This window comes from Molothrus ater, chromosome Z (genome assembly GCF_012460135.2).
Source record: "Molothrus ater isolate BHLD 08-10-18 breed brown headed cowbird chromosome Z, BPBGC_Mater_1.1, whole genome shotgun sequence".
In the NCBI taxonomy this organism is placed as follows: domain Eukaryota; kingdom Metazoa; phylum Chordata; class Aves; order Passeriformes; family Icteridae; genus Molothrus; species Molothrus ater.
Genome location: NC_050511.2, coordinates 64,980,523 through 65,002,441, shown reverse-complemented (window position 1 = coordinate 65,002,441; position 21,919 = coordinate 64,980,523). Strand labels below are relative to the sequence as shown.

Below are 21,919 nucleotides of genomic sequence, written 5' to 3'. Positions count from 1 at the left end.
TACAGAAAGGGATAACACTGCATCCTGGGGTACACAAGCTCTCCTGCTTTGAGAAAGATAATCTCTGTTGCTAAACTAATCCTTCATGCTGGCATCTTCCCAGATGTCAAGAGGAATGAGAAGCCAACAGCAAGCCCGCTAGAATTTCTCTGTGCCACGTGCTGTGGGAAACCTGTTCCCTACAGAGCCTTATTTTTCTGTACAGCTGTACCTCTGTGAGGCCTCCTTACACCTCGTGATTGTTTAATCTAGACCCTTGTCTCCTGATCAGAAAAGCATTCAAATTGGCAAAATGGACATGAGGGGAACTTGTAGGTGCTGGTGGGTAAAAGTCAGGCCCCTTCTTCACCTGGTCTTGTTACCTCAGTACAAGAATTGAAGGGCTAGGACCCAGTGCAGATCATCTGGCATCTCATGGTGTCCCAGGAAAGGAGAACATTTCCACAGATCACAGAGACAGCAGAGACAACAGCAGCATCTGTTTACTCTGGCCTGTGTTCCCAGAGAGGGACTTTTATATATATTCCCCAGAGGCCAGCAACCAGAACAAAAACATTTCCTCACAGCTCCTATTACCTTTTTTCCATGCTTCTGTCCCCAGAAAAAGCAGCAGAGCTATTTAGCTGCCATCCATTCCCCAGGCACACAAACTTGACCCACATGAGGCACAGAAAATACACAGACAGCACAAACAGAATGAAGGGAAAAAAAAAAAAAAAAAAACCTTCTCCTGAGCAGCGGGCACATTTCTCACAATAAATCTTCAACATATAAATAGCAGCAGCAGCAGCTCCTCCCCAGCAGACAGCAGGCCAAGTTATGGAGCAAAAATCACTCCAAGGAAACACATTCAAAATTCAGGATCTAGGTCTGCTCGCAGTGGTGAGAGGGAGGGATGGATCTTGCGAGGCGGTTGTGCTGCTCCAGCTTTAGGTGTCAGCTTAAACATTGGCTGTTTTCAAAAAGGTGCCACAAACCAGGGGCTCTTCCCTTTCCCCCTTGCCCAGCCCTGCCCCCGGGCCCCTCCCGGCTCCCTGTGCAGCTGAACAACTCTTTGGGAGCCCAGGACAGCTCAGCTCGGGGGCCCTGCGTTATTTATGAGTTTGGGAATCAGAGCCCTTCGGTTCACTGCCAGTAAATGGCAGCGATTGGCAGGAGGTGGGGCAGGGGGGGAGGCTTGTGTGCAGCTCTTCATTCTCTGCTCCTTATGAAAAGGGAATCACTCCAGCTAACTGGCCCATGGAGATAAGGATTTCAGACAATCTGCATTAGCCTGATAAGCCAGGTTTGCATTTCATAAAGATTGTTTGTTAAGAACCTCGGTAAAATAAAATACAGTCAGGAGGGCTTATCAGCACAACTCATTTCCACCCGCACCACTCCGCCTGTCAGCGCTGACATTTTTTTTTTCCCCCCTATAAATTAAGGTCCCTGCTTGTGTCCCCGGTCTCTGGGATGGAACACGGACCAGGGAGCAGTGGGGGAGGGCTGGGAATAGCCTGAAACCTCCCAGCTTCGACTGGTCACTGTTAGAGCTGTGGTGCTGATCCACAGGGTGTGGGAGGGCAGAAGTGCCCACCTGGTGGGTGGGTTGGATTTTCCCTCTCCATGCAAGCCAGAGCAGCTGGGCTGGCATCAGCAGCCTTCCCTCTTTGTAGCAGTGAAGGATCAGAACAGGGAAAAGGAGTTAATATACATTTCCCTCTATTTCATGCATTCCCACTTCCTCATGATGCCTCAGGTTTTAGCTTTTACGTTTTTTGGATTCTGTGCTGCTTTAGTCTGGGCTTCATATGAGGGGATGGTGAGCTCTGTGCACAGAGCAGGGAGACAAAACAATTCCTTCTCTAGCTGGGGACCAAGGACAAATGATCCAAATCTCAGGCCCAAGAGGACAAACAACATGGGCTGGAGAGAGAAAAACAAGAAGGATGGGACTTCAAAACCTAAAGCTGGAATTGGACAATGAACTGCAATGTGCAAATGGAGCAGAACTGATAGAAGTGAGAGACCCCATGACCAGTCTTCCATTTTGTGACCATTTTGGTCCATCTTTGGTGTAGCCCTGGCTGGGCTCTTGTGCTGCCCAAGGTGCATCCATTGAGGCCTTTTAATAAATCCCTGCTTTATTCTTTAGCTCCATCTAGTCTCTGTTCTAGGGCAGCCTTCACAAGGCATCACTCACACAGAAAAAAACCCACAACCCCTAACATGTGAAATTATGGACTCCCAAGGCCCTGTCAGCTTTCCCTCTTCACTCCTCCCTCCTCCCTCTTCAAACAGGCCATATTTTGTTATAAAACAGCCTTGATGAATCACAGAAAACAATTAGAACACCCTCTGGTGCTCAGCTTTTCCCCCTGTTTTTTTTCCCAGCACCTGCAGTGTCTGCAGGGAACACACCAAAGCCATTCTGTTTGTACAGTGCTACCTTTCCAGGAGGTGGATGCCCATTTCTGCACAGACCATGAGCATTATTCAGGTTATCACACTAATTCAGAGTCAGAAAATCCTTTTCCAGCCCCCTTTGGATGGAGAGTCCCAGAGAAAGGCAGCCACCCAAAAACAATTAACAAACACAGGGCCTTCCATGATTTGACAGCCAGCACAATTACAAAGTCACTTAATCTGTATCATCTGTTGTTTCCAGCTGCCATTGCTGCACACACTTTATTAGGGTTTTTTTTGGCAGAAAGACCTTAGCAAGGCAGAAAGCATCCTGGTAGGGCTTTGCATTTCTACCTCAGTCCCTTGCTAATGCTGTGGAATAACACAACAATTAGTACCACAGGTAAGGATGACTCTCTCTCACATCTTTTAAGGAGTATAGCTCTCAGCACGAGCACTGCTGACCATCAGAAAAGTTGCATTAGCCCCATTTCAAACAGATTCCTCCTTTTCAGGCCCATTTGTGGGTGACATCTGGGCCTGTGCAGCCACAGTGGCAAAGCTTTGTATTAATTCAGTGAAGTTCTCATGAAACTCCCTTGCCTCAAAAAATGAGATGGAAGATGCAGCAGCCTGGTCACCACTCTGGCCAAAATCCGAAGTACCCATCTCCAGGCTTCCACCAGCCTCATGCCAGCCTGCCAGATGAGGCATTCATGAGGACTGGATAACAACCAGAGCATTTCAGAAGTGATATTGGGAGGGATGGGAAGATTTGGTGGTCAAAGAAAGAACAGGAAGCAATAATTTCTGGGTCTTTCCTTGTCTTGTTCACAGGAGATATTGTGGACCTTTACTCAGAGGTTAGGACACCTCCAATGTGCTGCAGAGGAAGGCAGATCCCTGGAGGGCTGAGGGGCAGCAGATTAATTGGCTGACTTCATTAGCTGCTTGCAGCAAAGTGGCTGTAAAAGAAGAGGCTAACGATGGTCTCAGCACATTGACCCCAGCAACAGCTTTATCTCAGCAAGCAAGAAGAGGCATTGCTTCTGATCAGACACCAAATGCACTACAGAGGCATCATTAACCCAGAGAAGTGGCTGCAGCAAACAGCCAGGGGCTAAAGGCATCAGCAGTGCAGGAAAGGCATCACAGGTGGCTACAGGCAGCACATGGAAGGTGTTTGATGGAGATGGGTCCCAAACTCCTTCACTGGTGTTCCTGTGTTTCCAGGTATGTTGGAGATATGGGCATTGTGTTTACCATTAATGAATTTATAGATGGCACCAGGCTGGGTGGGATGTGGATGTGCTGGAGGGCTGGAGGGCTCTGCAGAGGGCTCTGGCCAGGCTGGATCCGTGGGCTGAGGGACAGCCAGGGGAAGTGCTGGGTCCTGCCCTCGGCTCACAACAACCCCATGGAGCTCCAGGATGGGGGAAAGGGGCTGGAAAAGGCCCTGGGGGTGCTGTGCCAGCAGCCGGACACAGCCCAGGGGTGCCCAGGGGGCCGAGAGGCCGATGGCCCCTGGGCTGTGCCAGCCCTGGGGTGGCGGCAGGAGCGGGGCAGGGCCCGTCCCTGTGCCGGCCCTGCTGAGGCCACACCTCGAGGGCTGGGGCACCTCTGGGCCCTCACGCAGGGAATGGAGGGGCTGCAGCGTGGCCAGGGAAGGGAACGGAGCTGGGAAGGGAATGGAGCCCCAGGAGAGGCTGAGGGAGCTGGGCAGGGGCTCAGCCTGGAGCAAAGGAGGCTCAGGGGGCCCTTGTGGCTCTGCACGGCTCCTGCCAGGAGGGCACAGCCGGGGGGGTCGGGCTGTGCTCCAGGGACCAGGGGCAGGAGCAGAGGGAACGGCCTCAGGCTGGGCTGGGGGCAGGTTTAGCTGGATATTAGGAAGAATTTATTCACAGAAAGGGTGATAAGACATTGGAATAGGATGCTCAGGGAAGTGGTGGAGTCAGTGTCTCTGGATGTGTTTAAGGAAAGGCTGGAGGTAGCACTCAGTGCTCTGTTTGGCTGACCGAGTAGTGATCAGTCATAGGATGGACCTGATGATCCCAGAGGTCTTTCCCAACCTACTTGATTCTCTTACACGTATTGATGAGGATCACACAGCAAAACAGGACCTCCAAGGCAAGCCAAAAGCCCTCCTGACATCCTTTTCCCTGTCTGTGCTGGGACTGAGTCACAGGAGCACACTTTTCTTTCCAAGCACAGAGCAGGACACCTTGTTTTGGAGGAGTGGAGGCTGCATTGCACTGCTGCAGAGGATGTCAGACCCTGGAGAGGGAATGCTCCAAGGAAAAACCACCTCATTTTCTTGCAAATAATGCAGGAGAACCCACTGCATCAGTTAACTGGGGGGGGTACAGGGGTATAATCTGCTGACCTGTCACCCCCATAGAGGGATGGGGACGAGATCGGGGGAAAAAAACCTTAGATTGTTCAGCTCACCTGCCCCAATGGCTTTTTATGCACCTGCCGACTGATACAGCATGAGGAACTGAAACATCCTTGATTTAGAGCATAAATTACATAGCAACAGCTAAAACACAAGTGTGTTATCAACATTTATTCTCATACCAAGTCCAAAATCACAGCAACACACCAGCTACTGAGAACATTAACTCTGTCCCAGCTGAAGCCATGACAAGAAAGAAATTTTTTCACCAGATGTCTCTGGTCAGTCACAGAAGGACCCCTTTCTACATGACAAAAATGTATCTTGGCTTCCTAAAATAAAGTAATTAATTAAAATAAATCACAAAAAAAGGGATAAAAATACAAACCCAACAACCTGCCCTGGCTCCTGTCTTTACCGGCTGTTCCCTATTTAATCTTCTCTCCCTTTCCATGTTTGTTCAGAAATCCCTCTTCCAGTGCAGCTGAGAAAGGTTGTTACCAACAGGCAACCAAGCCTGAATGCTGACAATGTGAAATAATTACAGAAGCCCAAAGAGCAAACACACAGATTTTTTTAAATAAAGCAAATGCTCCTGCTGCCCCAACTGGCTCCTGAGACACTGCTCTGGACAATGGCAGTGATAAAGAAGGGCTGGTGTCAGCTCAAGGAGGGAGGCCACACAGTTCAACAGTAGCTCCTTGTGGAAGCTGCTTTACTCAAGAGTTTTGACTTTTCTGACTGGAAGTGGATGGGTGAAAGGCGCTGTAATTATTTGCTTTATGTCAAAGAGAGCCACTTGGCTTATCCTGGGTTTGAAGTGGAAGGAGCAGAAATGGCTGAGCTGAGGAAACACAATGCTATTAAGCAAAGATTATTAGCTGGTGTAAATCGTCTGCTGGTGCCACTTTACCAAAACAGTTGATGTAGATCAGTGAACACAAGTGCCAGGTAGACTTTGATGTCCTTCCACGTAATTTCTCAAGTTCTTGCTGTGTTCTGCAATTCACAGAGTGATAGAAACACACAGAGAGGAAGGAAATGAGCCTGAGCAGTGAGGCAGCTGCCCCTGAGCTCCTGAACTGCTGTGTGAGCTCAGAGAATTCTGTTGGGGAGGAATAAAGGACAGAAACACATCCCTGGGAGCCACTGCACTGTGACAGGCAGTCACCTTGGAAGGAAGGTGTCTGTGTTGTTACACATCTCGTTCATCTGTGCAAAACACACAATTACAGTGGGCACTGCAAAGCAGAGACTGGTTTTCTCTGCCTTTTCCCACAATTTTCTAGAGCTGACAGATTTCAGACTTCTAGAGAATTCTAAAGCAACAAAGGATTGTTTAACACCAGCAACCAGTATCTCCCAGGCTCTGCTTCAACAGCAAGGGTGTAACAAGATCAGCTACTACTTTTTCATCTGGACAGCAGAGAAAGACAATCATACTTCCAGGATCCTCTCCTGCCTGCATCACCACAGTTTTGCCCATTTTCTGTGTCTGAGGTTAAAAGAGCAGCATGGTAGAACAGACACAGGCCCTTCTGTCGGAATATGGCTCCTGGACAGGTGAAAAGCATCAGCATCTCCCTCAGAGCCTCTGTGCAGCCAAGCATTGTCCATCCCATGATTGTTCTGCAGCCTCAGCTTGGATCAGACACACCCTTTTTGGAAGAACTGCATTCACCCTTTTGGTGCAAACAATCACATTTTTTTTCAAGTGTTCAAGATGCTGCTGTTTTCTCTCATTTCCCGTGAGAGCATCACTCCTAGCGTGAGCTCCGGTGTCTGATTCCAGAAATAGATCCTTTCTTAAGCTCATATACAAACGATGATTCCAATTTCCACCTTCTAAAAGCAGGAAGTTCTGGAATACTACAGAATTATGGGAAATAGGAACTCCCTCCAGCAGGAAGACAGGATTAGGTACAGAGAGTCCTTAAGTACAGTCAGGTCAGCCTTTGCTGGCATTTGCCTGATGTGTTCTCAGAGACCCCCAAAGTAACAGGTTTTACACATTTCCACATGTTAAATACTCAATCAATTTGCATTCCTCCCATTTACTTCTATTTCCTACCACCCACAGAAAGGAGCACACACATCCCTTCCTTTTTCTGTAACTATCTTTTATGGCTTTTGAAAATGGCCTTTTATGGTCCATTCTCTTCAGGCAATGCTATTTCTTCAGTCTTTCCTTGATGTTATTCTGGAGCTTTGATCACTTTTCTGTCTTTAACAGCTGCACATTAATAACATGAAAAACCTTGTTTGCTACAGGGAAGACAAGGGACTTCACATGTGGTTGCTTAAGACCATTAGGAGAATTCAGGAACTACCCTCCTCTCCAGAGCACTTCCAAAATGAAGGCAGTAAGTCAGTTAAGAAGGTAACATAGAATTAAGAATTACATTTCAGATGAGGCAAGTCAGGAGAACCCAAGAGGAGGCACATCTCAATCTGGCTGTTTCTGTGGGTATGCCAAGGCTTCAGCCTCATGATGTGCCCCCAAAGAGCAGCAGCTCCACAATGTTCACACCACTCCTGGGCATCCAATCTGCATCCAAGCAGGAAATCTGTGGCCGGAGCACTGTAAGAGAGTGACAGGAGATGTGCAATCTCTCTGTGCAACTGAAGGATCCTTTCTCCTGCCTACATGTGGGCTTCTGCCTTATTCAGAGCATCTTTACTGTATCCAAGTATCTTTATTAAAAAATAAATGCTCAAAGACAGGCAGTCAATAAGCAGAATAAGAAACATTTCAGGATCTTCCTCCATGCATTATGTCATGGTAACTGCAATGAAGTGTGTTAAATGCTGCCCAAGATGACAAAACAAAGGATGAAACAGCATCTCAAATTGCAAATTAGACTCTCCTTTTAATCAGTGTTAAATATACACTTGTATCTTCTGAAGAGAAAACATTTTAACCTGAAGAATACCTTACAGGTATAATCAACTATTCAAGACATCCTCCCTTTCAGGGACATGCATTTTTTTTCATTAGTCTTTTCATTGACAAAGTCAAAAATTTGACAGATTATAATTTTCTGAGAGCACCTTTTCTTTCACTCTTAAACATTTATCACATCTCAGAAACTCACAGACTTACTGCATGTTATTACACCAAGAAGTTCAGGACAACAGAGTTATGAACATGGAAACCACAAGGACATTCACCTTCTTTTTTTCCATTTTAAGGAAAAGGTACAAAAAAAATTCTACCTGAGAAGTTATCCCTTATAATGTCATGGTTACTTAAGCAAGTGAGTGGTGTTAGCAGGATTTTACATCTCTCTCTTCTTAACCAGGCAGAACAAAGTTCCATCCAATGGAAGAGCCAGCCTGACAAGTTGTTGCCAGAAGCTGAACAATTTACTCCAATGTTTCAGTGACAGGAGAAACTGAAACTGAGAGGACTGGCAGGATTGCTGCTGCAAATTTGATGGAACAGTTGGTATTTGTACACATTTCTCCTTTCCCTTAAAGAGAAGCCTCTGTTCTGTGGAACAGAAAACTGTGAATAACCCCCATTTCTGTCTACTTGCAGGAAAGCAGGGATAGCTGTAATTTGCTAAAAAACAGTAAAACATTTTACAGGGAGAACACACGGACTGGGACACTAAAACCAGAATTTTATTTCTTTTCATGGGGAAGCCATCCCAGCAGCATGCACCTTCACATTCTTTAGGAAGGACAAATTGAAAAATGTCCAGTGTCAGTAGTTTCTCCTTCCATTCACTTAGTGTTACACCATCACCAGATACCTCCTAGATGTAAAGCAGGTGGTCACACAGGTTCTGTGCCACAGAAACATTCCACTCCCAAGAGCAACCCCTTGCTCATGGTAGGGATGTACCAGTCTCAAATCAAGCACATTTGAGGTACTTGTAACTGTGGTGTTTTGAAGTTAAACAGTCACACATTTCCTTTGAAAAAAGAGGAACTTCTCTGAGATTTTCCAATCCTAACCTTCTCTCAAGCTTGAGAACTGAACAGTCTGAAGGTTTTGATGATCCCAGGGATGTCAAAGCCACCTGGCCACTGTTTACATTTAAACAGTCAACTGCCCGTAAGTCCACTGCAGTCTTCTCTACTCCCTTTGTGCAGTTTTTCTTTCAGCTTCCCTTCCTTCCAGTTGCTTTTCATCTTCTCCTTTAACCACATGGAAAAAGCACGATGAAGGTGAAGAGAACACCTGTTAAGCAAAGGGAGGAAAATGCCTCCTTAGGAAACATGCAAAGGAAACGGATGTCGATGCCTTTGGGCACTGGGAAATCACAAACTGACAGTTCTGGGGACAGGCTCTGTCAGCAGACAGGGGTCAGTAGATTTGGATGACATTGTCCCACTCATCAATAGGCCAGATTCCGTTGTCCTGCACGTTGAAGGGTGAGCTCTTCCAGTCCCATGTCTTCACAGGCACCTTCCACTCTGGGCCGTAGTTGGCCTCCACGTACTGCAGGGTTTCACAGGGCACGTGCACCTTGAGTTCCACAAACTCAGTCCAGCACAGAGTAAACTTGGGAAAGAGATACCTGTGCCAGAACAGAAGGGTGTGGTCACTGGCAAAAGGCTAGAATGCGCCTCTAAGTAAGTTCAAGGAGAAAGCAAGCAACAGCAGCAAGTGGCCATGTCACATTTATACTGTTTTTTCTCTTACACACTGGACAAGGGTGTTATCAACAGTAACTGGTGAACATTTGCTTCATGTGCTTAGGAAGGAGCCTTCCTAATTCTTTTGTTGCTTGTGTTCACATCATTCTGCCACCTATAGGTTCGTCCCTGCCTCTGCTTTGCCTGTTACAAATGGGATTGAATGGTTACCCCTTTTAGAAAGCACTGCATGCTTACGGGAGTGGCAGCTCACAGGTAAATTTCCACAACAACATCCTATCAAGTCGAGGTGTCAAACAATACCAAAGTCTACCCACTACTCCTGCAGAGGATCACTCCCACTTCTGAAGTTCTGAAGACTTCCACACAAAAAGAATTTTTAAAAAAAGTGATCCTAAAATTCCTTTTCACAGGTTAAAATGAAGCCATAAGCACTTTGTCCTTTTAAAAAACGTTTGTACATTTTTGTGATGAACTAGAACTGCCCCCTCCATCTTCTTGCAAGCATGAAGTTAATTTAATTTCTAAGCTCTCAGCAAACAATATGAGAAAAAAAAGCAATTGTGCTTCATGCCTTAAGTGGAAGGAAAGAACAAAGTGATCAAGCATTTTTTGGATATCTATCCAGAGCCTGCTAATTAAAATAAACTCTTACACAAAGTCCTCTTTGTTAAAAACCTACAGAATTAGCTCACTTTAAGGACTAAAGCAAACAGTGTGGATTTGATTCCCAGATTCAGTTTTTGTAGATACTCATTCCCTGCTGGAAATTGCAACTGTCCAATATTCAATTCGCAAACAAAGAAGACGCCTCAGTTGCTGCAACTCCAAGACAGTATCAGGAAGATGCACATGTTTGTGTCGGGAATGCTGAGGAAATGTTTGTGCACATGGAAAAGCAAACCACACAGCCAGACTGTGAGGGTTAGAAACCATCTCTCCAAGGAAACAGAGGCTAAAAATGACTATGAGAAGTATTTTAGGGACTCAATGAGAAATGCTCTAGCTCTCCACCCTCTAATTTAGATGTATAGAAAGTATGCCTGTGCAAATATTTAGCTTTCTGAACAAAACACCTTCTACTTTTCAGTTTTAATCTTAGAAAAGAACTTCCACCCTTCTCTGTGATGACCCAGTAGCAATCAGCATCTCTTCTGACACTATAATTCCTTTAAAATTGTGAGAGTAGATTTAGGATTCAGCATGAGCAAACAACCACTTCTCTTCTGACTGACCTCCTCACTTTTGCCTTCCTCCAAAATTCTGACAGGGCTGGAGATTAAACAAAATTGAGTGTCATTCTGGTGTTGTATATAGTCAGATTAAGCATGCCAAGTGCTCCCACATCTCACAGTAACAAAAGCTGGGTCTCTTTTCTCTTTCTGAGTGTGTATTTGGAATAACACACGTCTGGAATTACTTGGCTAAGGATTCTGAACAGCTACATTTCTGACATGGCTCAGGGCCTTTATGGTGGTAAACAAGCAGTTTTCCTGGTCCTTTTCTGTGTGTACTAAACTAAGAAACACCAGCTCAGAATTAGAGGCTTGGCTTCCCTAAGCAAAGTTATTACTGAACAAGAAAGCTATGTTTGGAACTTTAATAAGCCACCACCAAAAATAACTATGAGGCTACAAGAAAAGGAGAGAGTTTTGTGGAAGATGGAGTTCCAAAAGAGCTGTAATACCCAGGGATACAAAACCTGGAGTGCAGCGCAGGGTCACACCGATCCCCTATTCTCATGTCTTGGACCAGTCATTATCAAAAAAAAGGGGAAAAACATCTCTCAAGTATCCAAGGTTGGATGGAATTTTGAAGGAGCAGTGTCAACTCCATTGGCATGGAAACAGCTACTGCAATTTAGATGCAACAAGAGCACAAAGAGGAGGAAAGGAATTTATTGGTCAGCTTGCTTTTCAGAATGCACCATGCATGAAAACTGGAACTGCTGCTATATTCTAAAAAAAAAAAATGCTTTGCTATACAGCACATTTTCTGTGGTGATATTCCAAGAGCTCTTTCTTCTGTCTATTTCTAAATGTGCCTTTTGAAGCTGGTTATCGAAATATCTTTCCCAGTCTTTATTTATCACTTCAGAACAAAGATAACTAAGCAAGGATTTGGACATTATCTCCAACTGGATGACAGTGCTCACAAAATTCCCATAAGCTAAATACAAACAAATACATTTCAGGCAAAATATGAAAGATAATGACATCCTATAGAAATCTACAATGTTTTCAACTAGTCTGCAGCAATCTCCTACTGAGTGAAGGCATGTGATTGAAAGAAATAAATCTAATTATCATCAAACCCCATATTCAGTTTGCTGAATTGATTGGGATTAAATCATTAAATTAAATTATTAAATCATTGCTGATTTAATACTGAAAGGTGTGAAACAAGAAACATGGGATCCTATTCAAAATTCCATTTTAAGAACATGAACAGTAAGGCCTGCAGGAATTGTCTGTGTTGCTGTCACAACCCAGTATTCCAAATTGCTACCTCAAAATCCCAAATTGTGGGCTTTTCTGTGCAAGGAGAGTTGAGGCTTTTTGCCATAATACTTCCTCATCAAGACAGACGCCTAAGGATTAATGTTCTACTACAAAATTAGATTGTGCAATAAACACTGTTTTAAAGATTTTTTTTCTCATCTTGGGTGCTTATGTAACTGGGGGCCTGTCACAGTCAGATAAGATCTGTTTGATACATGATATGCCAGCCCTGCTTTTGATTTCACAAGAGATCTGACATTTACTCTCTAGTAAGGCACAGGACTGTTCTCTCTCTGCTTCACTGGTCTCAGAGTGCAGAATCTCCACTGATTCCTCTCTGACATCCACATTTTCACAAAGAGCACCGGCTTTGCCAGGCAACAGCACACAAAATGTCATCAGTAAACACGACCTTGTTCAATTTCTTTCCTACTAGTGGTACAAATCCAGTTCTTACTTAAATTTCTTGCCCGATTTGGCCTGAGTTCCTCCATTCCATATGTGGTCATCCTCTTCATAGAAGAAAAAAATGTCAAGTTTCACATCATCTTCTCCCTGAAAAGAGAGTTCCAAGCTGTCTTCCACCTGTAAGACAAAAATACACACTGTATATACACGTAAAAATACAAAGCAACTTATGTCAGCAGAAAACAAATTCATTTTCATCACATATACAGATATATTTCTATTCTAACTGAAGAAAACACAGTAACTCTGCATTATTTTTAATATTAAACACTTCTGCAACTGAAGTCAAAGTTACAAATCTACAGAAACACACACACAAAGGAAAATGTTCATTTTCTATATACCTTGCCAAATTTGTGCTTCAGTGGCAACCCTGCTTTCTGAAAGGCTGGAATGATATCTGCTTTGTAGTCCCTTATAAAGATTCCCAAATCCACATCTTTGCTGTGAGGAATGACATTGCACTGCCTAAACCAGCCTGAGGGGGAAAAAAATAAAGCAGAAAAATCCCAAACTAGTTAATTCAGGTATGTGAATTTAACAGAACCAAAGCAACACAAAAATGAACTGCCCTAAGATGACCAGGCAAAAGTCTTTGACTTTAGAGGCCATAAACAAGACTTTTGCCTTTTTTTTGTATGGGATGAACCACATCAAAGCAAACAAGTATTACTGCACTTATAGTCATCTCTCTCCCTTCAGAAAGCCAAGAATGCAAGGGAAAACAAAGATAATGTATCTTCAGTTTCCTAATTTAAATGCATAAAAAAAGAAAAAAAGTTCTTTATGTGGGACCAAATCTAATCAGCAGCTAACAGCTACAGGGCCACAGCTGTGCTTCTGATTTGCAACTATTGTTTTATACTGCATCCAAGATGTTAATCATCTTTCAATCACCACTGCAAAGCAGAGAGACACAAAGTGGGACATTCTTTTGTCTGTTTCATTAAGGCATCTTTTAGTAACTGTTCATTCAGAAAATTGTATTCCCTAGTATTAAATAAATACAAGGCAAATGTGAACACATGAGTCTTCACTAAGTGTTTCAGAAACAAAAGAATCCTCACCAGTGATAAGACACTTGTACCTTCAGCAGAACTGAAAACTTGCATTACCTACTCTAATGGACTGCAATTTTATTAAAAGTTTGTTTTGAAAGAAAATAAATTAATGTAAACTGTATTTTAGAAGTCAGTGACAAGCATCTAATTGCATGGGAAGAAAAACAGGCTTAGAGTGTACTTGGACAGCAGAACAATGTGCTCATCACTGCGTTTTCCAACTGGCAAGTCAGTGAATTCCAAGTCACACAAATTAGGGAACTGTTGATTACTTCCTAGCAGGGATGAACACAAGACAGGTAATTGCTAACAACACTAAATGCTTCGCTGGAAATTTGCCCGCAGCTCTGCTGCTCAGGTTTCTAAAGAAAAAGATTTTTTTCAGGAGAAAAAAGCCCTATTGCAATACAGTTATTACCTTCCAACCCAGTACTTTTGGCTGACATCACAAGCAGTGGAGGATGAAGTGTTTAAAGTTTCAGGTGAGTGTAAAAATGCAACACAACACAAATTTTTACCAAGACATGTTCCACTGCTCAGCCAGAACTTAACTCCCAAGTTATTCAGTGTTAGGGCAGCCAGATGAAGCAAAGATTTTGCCTTTTTCCTGAATTCCACTGCATCAAGGGAGGCATCATCAGGATACAGCTGGAAGGCAAGAGTAAGCAAGTTACTGTCAGAGAGCAAACAGTCCCTTCATTTTTTCAGCATCCTAGGGAAAAATGACCTTAAAAAACTTCCTTAACTAATACCTGGGCTAATATCTGTTTTTACATACACAGTCCATGTTCAGAACATGCACTGGAGTGAAAGTGGAAATTAAGACTCTGAATCATCAACCTTCCTTTTGTTTCCTAACCACAAGCATGAAAATTCACAGTAGACTACAATAAGAAAATATGTATTAGACTCTGATTCTCAGCAGTTGGCAGCAACACAGGTGAGCCCTTGTTCTGCACGTGCTGAAGTCAGTTCCTGGAGTCCAAGGAGAACACAGGGACAGAATCAGTCCCTGCAAGCACATCAAGGCTTTTCCAACCTCCAGAACTCCATGATTAATTTATTTGGCGCCACCAAGTGTCCGAATTGGGTGTTGAGTTTTAAGGAGAGCTGTCAAGGAGAAACAGTGTGAACACAAAAATCTTCCAAACAGAACTGTGGCAAGATCTGCCGTCCATGCAAAGCCAAAACCAACACGGGAGGCTGAGCAAACATTACCAATTCTAACAAAGGAACAACCACTCGGCTTTCTGATGGATTTCTTTAAGAGCTCTTGGGCAACAAGCAGCCAAAATTAACTTTTCCAAACAGGTGCCAGCTGCTTGTCTCAGTGTTAAAGCTCCAGCAAAGTTCAATAAACATTAGGGGCAGGCACATTTTCTCTGCCTGTGGTGATTTCTGCCTGGAGGCTGAAGTGGATTATATTTTTCTGTCTTCCACAGGTGAAGGGATAACACATGGATGCCCTTGTGACCCTCCTGCTACCCAAATAAGGATCTACAGCCTGCTAGAGTGAACAGGAGTGGTCCTCCCTTTTCCTTAACACCCGAATGACTGCAGACTGGAGCCTCCAGTGCCCTTTTCCCCCTTCCATGAACTCAGAGATGGCTCATGTTCAGCGGTCTGACTCTGTAGTCTTAACTGTGAACTTTTAATCACCTTATAACTCATGTCCTTTCCAAGTTAGGACAAAATGCCCCCCACACTACAGCAGAGACACTTTTATCTGCTAAATCAAGTAGCAAAATTCTAAACATACTGCTCTGAATAGTGGTGAAAACATTGGCTTACACAGTCAGAAAAGCAATTAAATCAGTCACTTTGGAATGTGACCATTTCAGATAAGCCAAATGAGGAACATGGAACTGCAGGACATGGTTCAAAAAATGTGAAATTAAACACTTCTCAAAACTTTGAGGACTGCCATAAGGAAAGTTTTCAGCCATGAAGACACACCAGTTTTATTTGTGTCTCTGATAAAACACGTTATTTTTTACATAAGATCCATTTAACAGTAAGGGTGTGTAAGAACTATGGATATGTTGGCTCCCTCTTGGAACAACACATTCTCACAAGTAAAAAACCAAAAAAGGCCACGATCTTCAGGCAAAGTTTTGATTTCATTACCACTTAGTAAGCTATATGGAATGAGAATCAAGTTTTGTATTTAGCTTTGTGCATGTGAACAATCCCATTTAGGTAAAAAAAAAAAAAAACAAAACAGTGAACTGTTCTTAGGTTTGGGTCAATCAGTGAAAACACACATTTCATCTCAGAGACACCACCCAGTTACCACTAACCTGAAAGAAAGCCCGAGCTTCTCTGTACCTACATTCAAGAAATCTAGAGTGGGACATCTCCTCTAGAAAACTGGACGGATTTTTTGGAATTTGAACTTTTAAGTCATCAATGGAAACCAGCAGAAGTTCTGGCCTGCATGGAAAGAGAGATAATATTACCCTATTTAATTCCAAACCACATAGCACTTTATCATTTAACTCAGGTTATAATCTTAATGCACACTACTGGGCAGTGATCCCTCTGTCCTAATACAGGCCAAACCACTTATAAATGAAAATAGCAACTAGAGCTTCACCAAATTCCCCACACATTTCAAAATTTTGTTTAAAAACAATTCCTACACCTCCAAACCCCAAGCTGGTTTGTCAGATCACTGATTTCTTTACTGACTCATGACTTGAATTTGTTCAGAGATGTTGTTCAGTGCATCTTAAAATTCAGGCTGTTTGGTTGTCTAAGTGTTACAGGATGGACTTCAGAATCAAATTTTACTCTGTACTTTGAAGCTATTTGCTTTTAAAAGCTATTCAGCCTTCATAATGATTGAAGAGGGATTATTTAACAGCTTATAGAGTTTCCTTCGAACATTTAGGCACATAACTCATACAGATTCTTTGCTTTAAAATGATGAAGGGGTCAAATTAATGGAAAAAGTTAAACAGATTTATTTTGATGTGTGAAATGCCTCAATATTTTTCTCATTTTCTCAGAAACTATGTTCTCAAAGCTTGCACTTTGGGGGTCTGACTCATACCTGAGCTGAATTTTAGAACCTGACTACAGGAAAGAGAGTAGTTTTACACACAGAGGAAGGAATTTTGGGAGGGCCATGATGGCTTTCTCCTTCCCCTGTTGTGAGCTCACTTTTCATAGGCCCCAGGGTAGCGGCCGAAGTGGAGTTTCCGGAAAGGCACAAACTTTCTGTCCATGTGTTGCTTGAGTCTCAGGGGTCCATGCCAGAGGAAATTGCCACTCCTCTCATAGAAGACCACCAGGTGAATGGCATGGGATGCCAGTTTGAATATGTAGTGCAAGGGAATTTCCATCCCAGACAGGTCATCCATCCCATCCAAGCGGGGGTCCTTGTTTATAATCTTTAGCCACTGGAACCCCATCTTCTCAGCAGTTCTAAACAGGCCCACCTGAAAATGAGGAAGACAGGAGGCAGAGCAGGGTAAAGATTAGAGAAACCAAAATTGGAGGGTAAATGCTTATTACTAACTCACACCATTCCTAATTTTCATTTTTTTAATCAGGCCTAAGCAGAAGTGAATCAAAAATCTATAAGAGCTTGAAGACCAGCAGTCACAAGCAATTCCAACCACCTTCTCTCCTTGTCTTAAATTTTGTCCCTCAAACTACAAAATGAAACTGCAAATAAATGTTGTAAAGCCATGCTTGGATTAGGTTTGTTCCTTGCCATAGCACCCTACCCTGCACTCTCAAACTATTCTCTAAAACTGTTCTGACAAATTTGGTGACCCTAAGTCCTTGAATAACAACACCATTAACACAAAAATGAGTAGCCCAAAACTTTCTTTTGTGGGGCAAATAAAAATCTCACCAACAACTGAGCAGTGCCCTCAAGTAACAGGATTTCATATTTCTACAAACAAAGGAAGTAAATTCTGGCTGATTTAAAAAAACCCAAACCAATCAGCATCTGACGAGCCTTTCAAACCCCCCCCTGAAATGTTCTGTATAAGCATATCAGCTTCTTCCCTGAATGATACAGAAATTATCACTGAGACACAAAGCAATGGGAAAATGGATTTATCTCCGTGTGCTGCCGTACAACTTTGCTCTAACTTTCTGGAATTCCTTTACACCTATGGGTAAAACAGCTGCCTGATCAGGCCCAGAGTGACACCCCTCTTCACTCAAGCTCTTCAGTGAAATAGTCACTGATCATTTCCGTCTCCTGACTTTTCTAATTAAAAAAAAAAAAAAAAAAAAAAAAAGAAAATCTAAAAAAAAAGAAGAAGAAAAAAGCTGTTAGTCACTGGTATCTTTAGTCTGTAGAAATTAATCTAAGAAATATTTCCAGATTACACTTAATTGATGAAATAATATTGGATTTAAAATTGTCCTTCCTCACATGCTACACCTCTATTTTTAACACAGGCATTAAAAATGTCCTAACATCACAGAGACGCAGAGACACCATTAAGTATCAGCAATACATTAGGTGAAATGGTATTAATTACAAAGATGTGCTAAAAGAAATGTAAATCGGCAGACTATGATAATTGTCACATCAATAACTGCATTTCATTCTTGATAAGTTCCCAAACTCCAGATTTATAACAGATGCACTTACATTACAGGCTCCAGGTTCTCCTTCTTACTTTCTAACAGACCTTTCTTTCCTTTTGGCTTAGACTCTGACTACCAGTGGGTTTTTTTTAATATTGCAGACAGCTTCTAAAAAGTTTCAGCTATAAATTTCTCCTAATGTGTCCAGGCTAGTAAATGGGCAACTTTTATTTTCAAACAAAGTTTCCTCTGCCTACAATATTACCCCACATGAATTCAGATACAAACATGCAAGCATTAAGTGACAACATCAAAGAATATCAAAGAATGCATTAAAACACACAAATGTGAACAGAAAAATGCACTTACATCATGTTTCCATGTTTTGTCTAGTAATGCAAAGGTGGTAAAGTCTCTTGGAGCACAGAAGTATTTGCATTCTGGGCTGGGGCCATCAGGAGAGCTTCTGATCTGTTCAATGTCTTTATTAACCAGTCCCAGAATCAAAGGATCAATCAAATACACTGGAATATTGTGACTGGATATTAATCCCAAGAACTTCCTAACCACGTGCTGTTTGACAGAGGACAGAAAGACCATCTTTGCATTAAAACTCTTTGACAGAAAGACACCCCAACCCACTGAAAGAAGGAAATCTTATCCCCCAAATACACCCTCTGAGTGTACACTTCACTTCCAACAGACAGTTGTGAGGCTGAGTGAGAAGGCAGGATACAAGTGCCAAACAGAATTTGCATTCTGGTCTACCCAGGGCACTCAACATTGCATAAGGAGTAAAAAAGCTGCAGCAAGAATGTTCTGTGCCTAATGCAAGGGGTTATTAACTTGATTCAGCAGAGAACATTAATCAAGCACATTTAAATGTCCGTGGCACACAGAAACCACTTACAGCAGCCGCAGTCACCCTGCCACTTAAATGTATTCAACTGTAACATTTTCATTTAATGATTTTAAAGCTCTGGCTTCAGGGAGATGTGAAAACATGAGCACGGGATGTGGTCAACAACAGAGTTTTGGCAGCAGCATCACCTGTGTGGTACAGGCACAAGCAAGGCCACCCTCACACTCCACAAAGCTGAAAGGTGAGTGATGTGCTTGTATTACTTCTGTGACTAAAACTGGCACACCAGAGTGATGAACAGGAAAAAAAGTCTGTGCAAAAGTATCCACCTTTCCAATCCATCACTACTCCAGGAAAACAGATGCTTTCAGCTGAAACTTAAATAAGTTTAAAAAAACCCATAAATAATGGTAGAAAAGCATGGCCTTGATGTTAAGTCACCAGGAGAAACATGTTCAAATTCAGTATTTTGGACACACGACTGCAGGGACTCTAAGGAAGGCCTGAAGTGCAGCAGGTGGCAGGATCATGGCACATCCTTCATCACTGATGATCTCAGAAGAGCAAGTTAAACCTTTAGGAAAACTCTGGAAGCCCCCTGTGACCGTGACACCTCACACCTGGTAGGCAGCTCCAAGAGGTGTCACCTCCAAGAATAGCAAGGCATTCCTGGCACAAGCAAGCAGTGCACAGAGCAGTTGGTCTGGATTTTCTCCAGGGACAGCTCTTAGCCAGAGCACCTTCCCTCTTGCTCAGCAGAAACCAGGCCTTTAAATGGCCATTCTGCTAATTAGCAACATTATCATGTTGCATCCAAACCGAAAGGCAGCCAGCTCCCAGCACATCCCTCTCCTTAACCATCTGTGCTGTTTTTCCACTGGGAGATCAGTTAACAGAAAGTCTTCTGTGAAAACTGTTTCCAAACAAATCCCAGCTACAAATATGACAGGGGACCTTCTGATTCCCCGGGGTGGGCGTTTTTTGTTGCATTCAATCCTGCAAGACACAACAAATATCCCATTTCAAGCACCTAAGAGCACTCCCAGCACTGCTCATGAGGGCTGGAATGCAGCTGGGGAATGCTGAAATGTGACATTTTCCTGCTAGGGAAGATCTTTACAACCCAGCACAAGGAGGTAACAGACCTGTGACCAGCAGGTTAAAACACCTGCAGTGGGCAAAGGAGGATTGTGTGACCCAGGAGCTTCTCAAAGCAGCAAAGAAGCTGCATGGCAAAGCAGCCAATCTGCTCAACACCCAGCCTCAAAGGACACAAAACCGTGGATCAACACTTCTGTCTCAGAAAGAAAAAGTGTTTCTTCCTGAAACATTAACAAATGGAAGCACTGCATTGGCAAAGGCTGTGAAGCTGTACCTGTTTCTCGATTTTACTTTACAGTGATGTTTTGATACTCTCTTTACCGAGCAAAGTTACAAAGTGTATCTCTTCCTCCTTCAAAGCAGAAAGCGCCCAGTGAAGAGTGAGAAGAGTGAGAACTGGACGCTGGATTTGCAGTTCCAAGTGAGTTCTGAGAGCCGCATGAACCAGTGACACTGTACATACCCATCTTGTGCTGTCTTGGCCTGACTGGCTTCCTCTAGCTTTGGAGAAAGCTGCTCCATTCTATCAAAAAAAAAAAAAAAAAAAAAAAGGGAAGGGGAAAGGAGAAAGAAGAGAAAAACCCCAAAGTTTCAGTTGAATCCTTGTTTTCTTAAGATGACATCCAGGGGCATTTATCCACTTCATGGATAATGGAGTTATGCCTCTGGTCATGCAGCTACAGTGCTGAATGTGAAATCATAAACAACTGCTGTGGCTTAAATATATTTAGAAGGACAACCCAAGCCTCAGGGACCTCCAAACATGCAAGCATTGAGTGGTGAGGCCTCGGGTTTCCAAGCCAATGTGCCAGCAAATGTAAAACAGGAAGATGACAAACGCTGTCAGGCAAATACCACAGGGGCAGGGACAGTGGCACTGTGCCTCAGTCTTTCCAGGTGTAATCCTAGACAATTCAATTTTAAGGACAGCATTTTCACGTGAGAGAGTCAAGGCAGCCCGTGGCTCAGCTTTTTGGCTTTTCCAAAGCACAGAGAATTTCTCAGTTGTTGTTTAAAAAGCAGAAACGGTGAGAAAGAAGTTGAAGGTTGCAGCAGCAGCTGTCACTGACACTGCCTGCACTTAATAAGGAAAGAAAAGCCAAAAAACAAGTCAGGGTGCTTTGAAATCTGCACGGTTCTTCCGTGAAAATAAAAGGAGTTCCTTTGTGGAATCTGAGTTGCAACTGTAAACTAAGACCAACAGCGGATTTAATTTACAGTAACATTCACTTCTTTTGCTGTCGCAGAAAATCACTCGCCTGGACGTTCCAGGTCAGGTATAAAAAGAGATACAAACAGCATGCCAGATATAAAAGCAGGATTTAAACGGTGACATCCAGCACTTTAGGAGCACTGAGTCACAAAACCCTAAGGCGACTGCAAAAAAAAAGTTGAGATTTCTCTCCGCCATAGAAAACCCATTGGAAAACCTGCGTCCAGGAGATACTGCCTCCCTTCGGCAGAGCCCTCAGACAGAGCTCGCTGCGACTTGGGAGGCGATAAAAGCCACCGAGCAACGAGAGATGAGGGTGAAAAGCCGCGGCGGCTGGAAGCTGGCGTGGGCATTATTCCCTGCGGGAGAAATCGGATGGCCCTGGCTGACACAGTGACTCGGATACCAGGCTGGGAACCCAATCCCGACTGTACCCCCGCCACCGGACACCGGCCTGGGTTCCCCGCCCGCCCCCGGGGCCGCTCCAGGGAACTCCGGGGGTGGGCGGGACTGACGCCCACACAGCGCCGCGCAGGGAAACCCGCGCAGCGCGCTGCCTTCTCTCACCTTCTGCGACAGGTAGAACTTGTAGTAGCACAGCTGGAAGAGCAGGAAAACCAGGCTGGTCAGCGAGAGGAGCGCCAGCACCACGTTCCTGTTGATTTTCTGCATCAGCCCCGCGGCGCGCCGGGAGCCGCTGCCCGGCCGCCCTTACCGCGATGCGGCTTCAGGCCGGAAAGCGCCGCCGCAAAGCGCAGCCCGCCG

The 21,919-nt window shown here is 43.8% G+C and overlaps 1 protein-coding gene across 1 annotated transcript; it reads right to left on the bottom strand.

The window, feature by feature from the left end:
• Nucleotides 1–7,628: 7,628 nt before the first annotated feature.
• On the bottom strand, nucleotides 7,629–21,874 carry FKTN (fukutin). Its single transcript, XM_036402755.2, has 9 exons — nucleotides 21,722–21,874; nucleotides 20,405–20,464; nucleotides 18,348–18,551; nucleotides 16,587–16,864; nucleotides 15,722–15,854; nucleotides 13,940–14,069; nucleotides 12,705–12,838; nucleotides 12,350–12,477; nucleotides 7,629–9,312 (listed from the first exon to the last, which is right to left on the bottom strand). The coding sequence occupies exons 1-9, from the start codon at nucleotides 21,824–21,826 to the stop codon at nucleotides 9,099–9,101; spliced, it is 1,386 nt and encodes a 461-aa protein (XP_036258648.1). The 5' UTR covers nucleotides 21,827–21,874; the 3' UTR covers nucleotides 7,629–9,098.
• Between the last annotated feature and the right edge of the window lie 45 nt (nucleotides 21,875–21,919).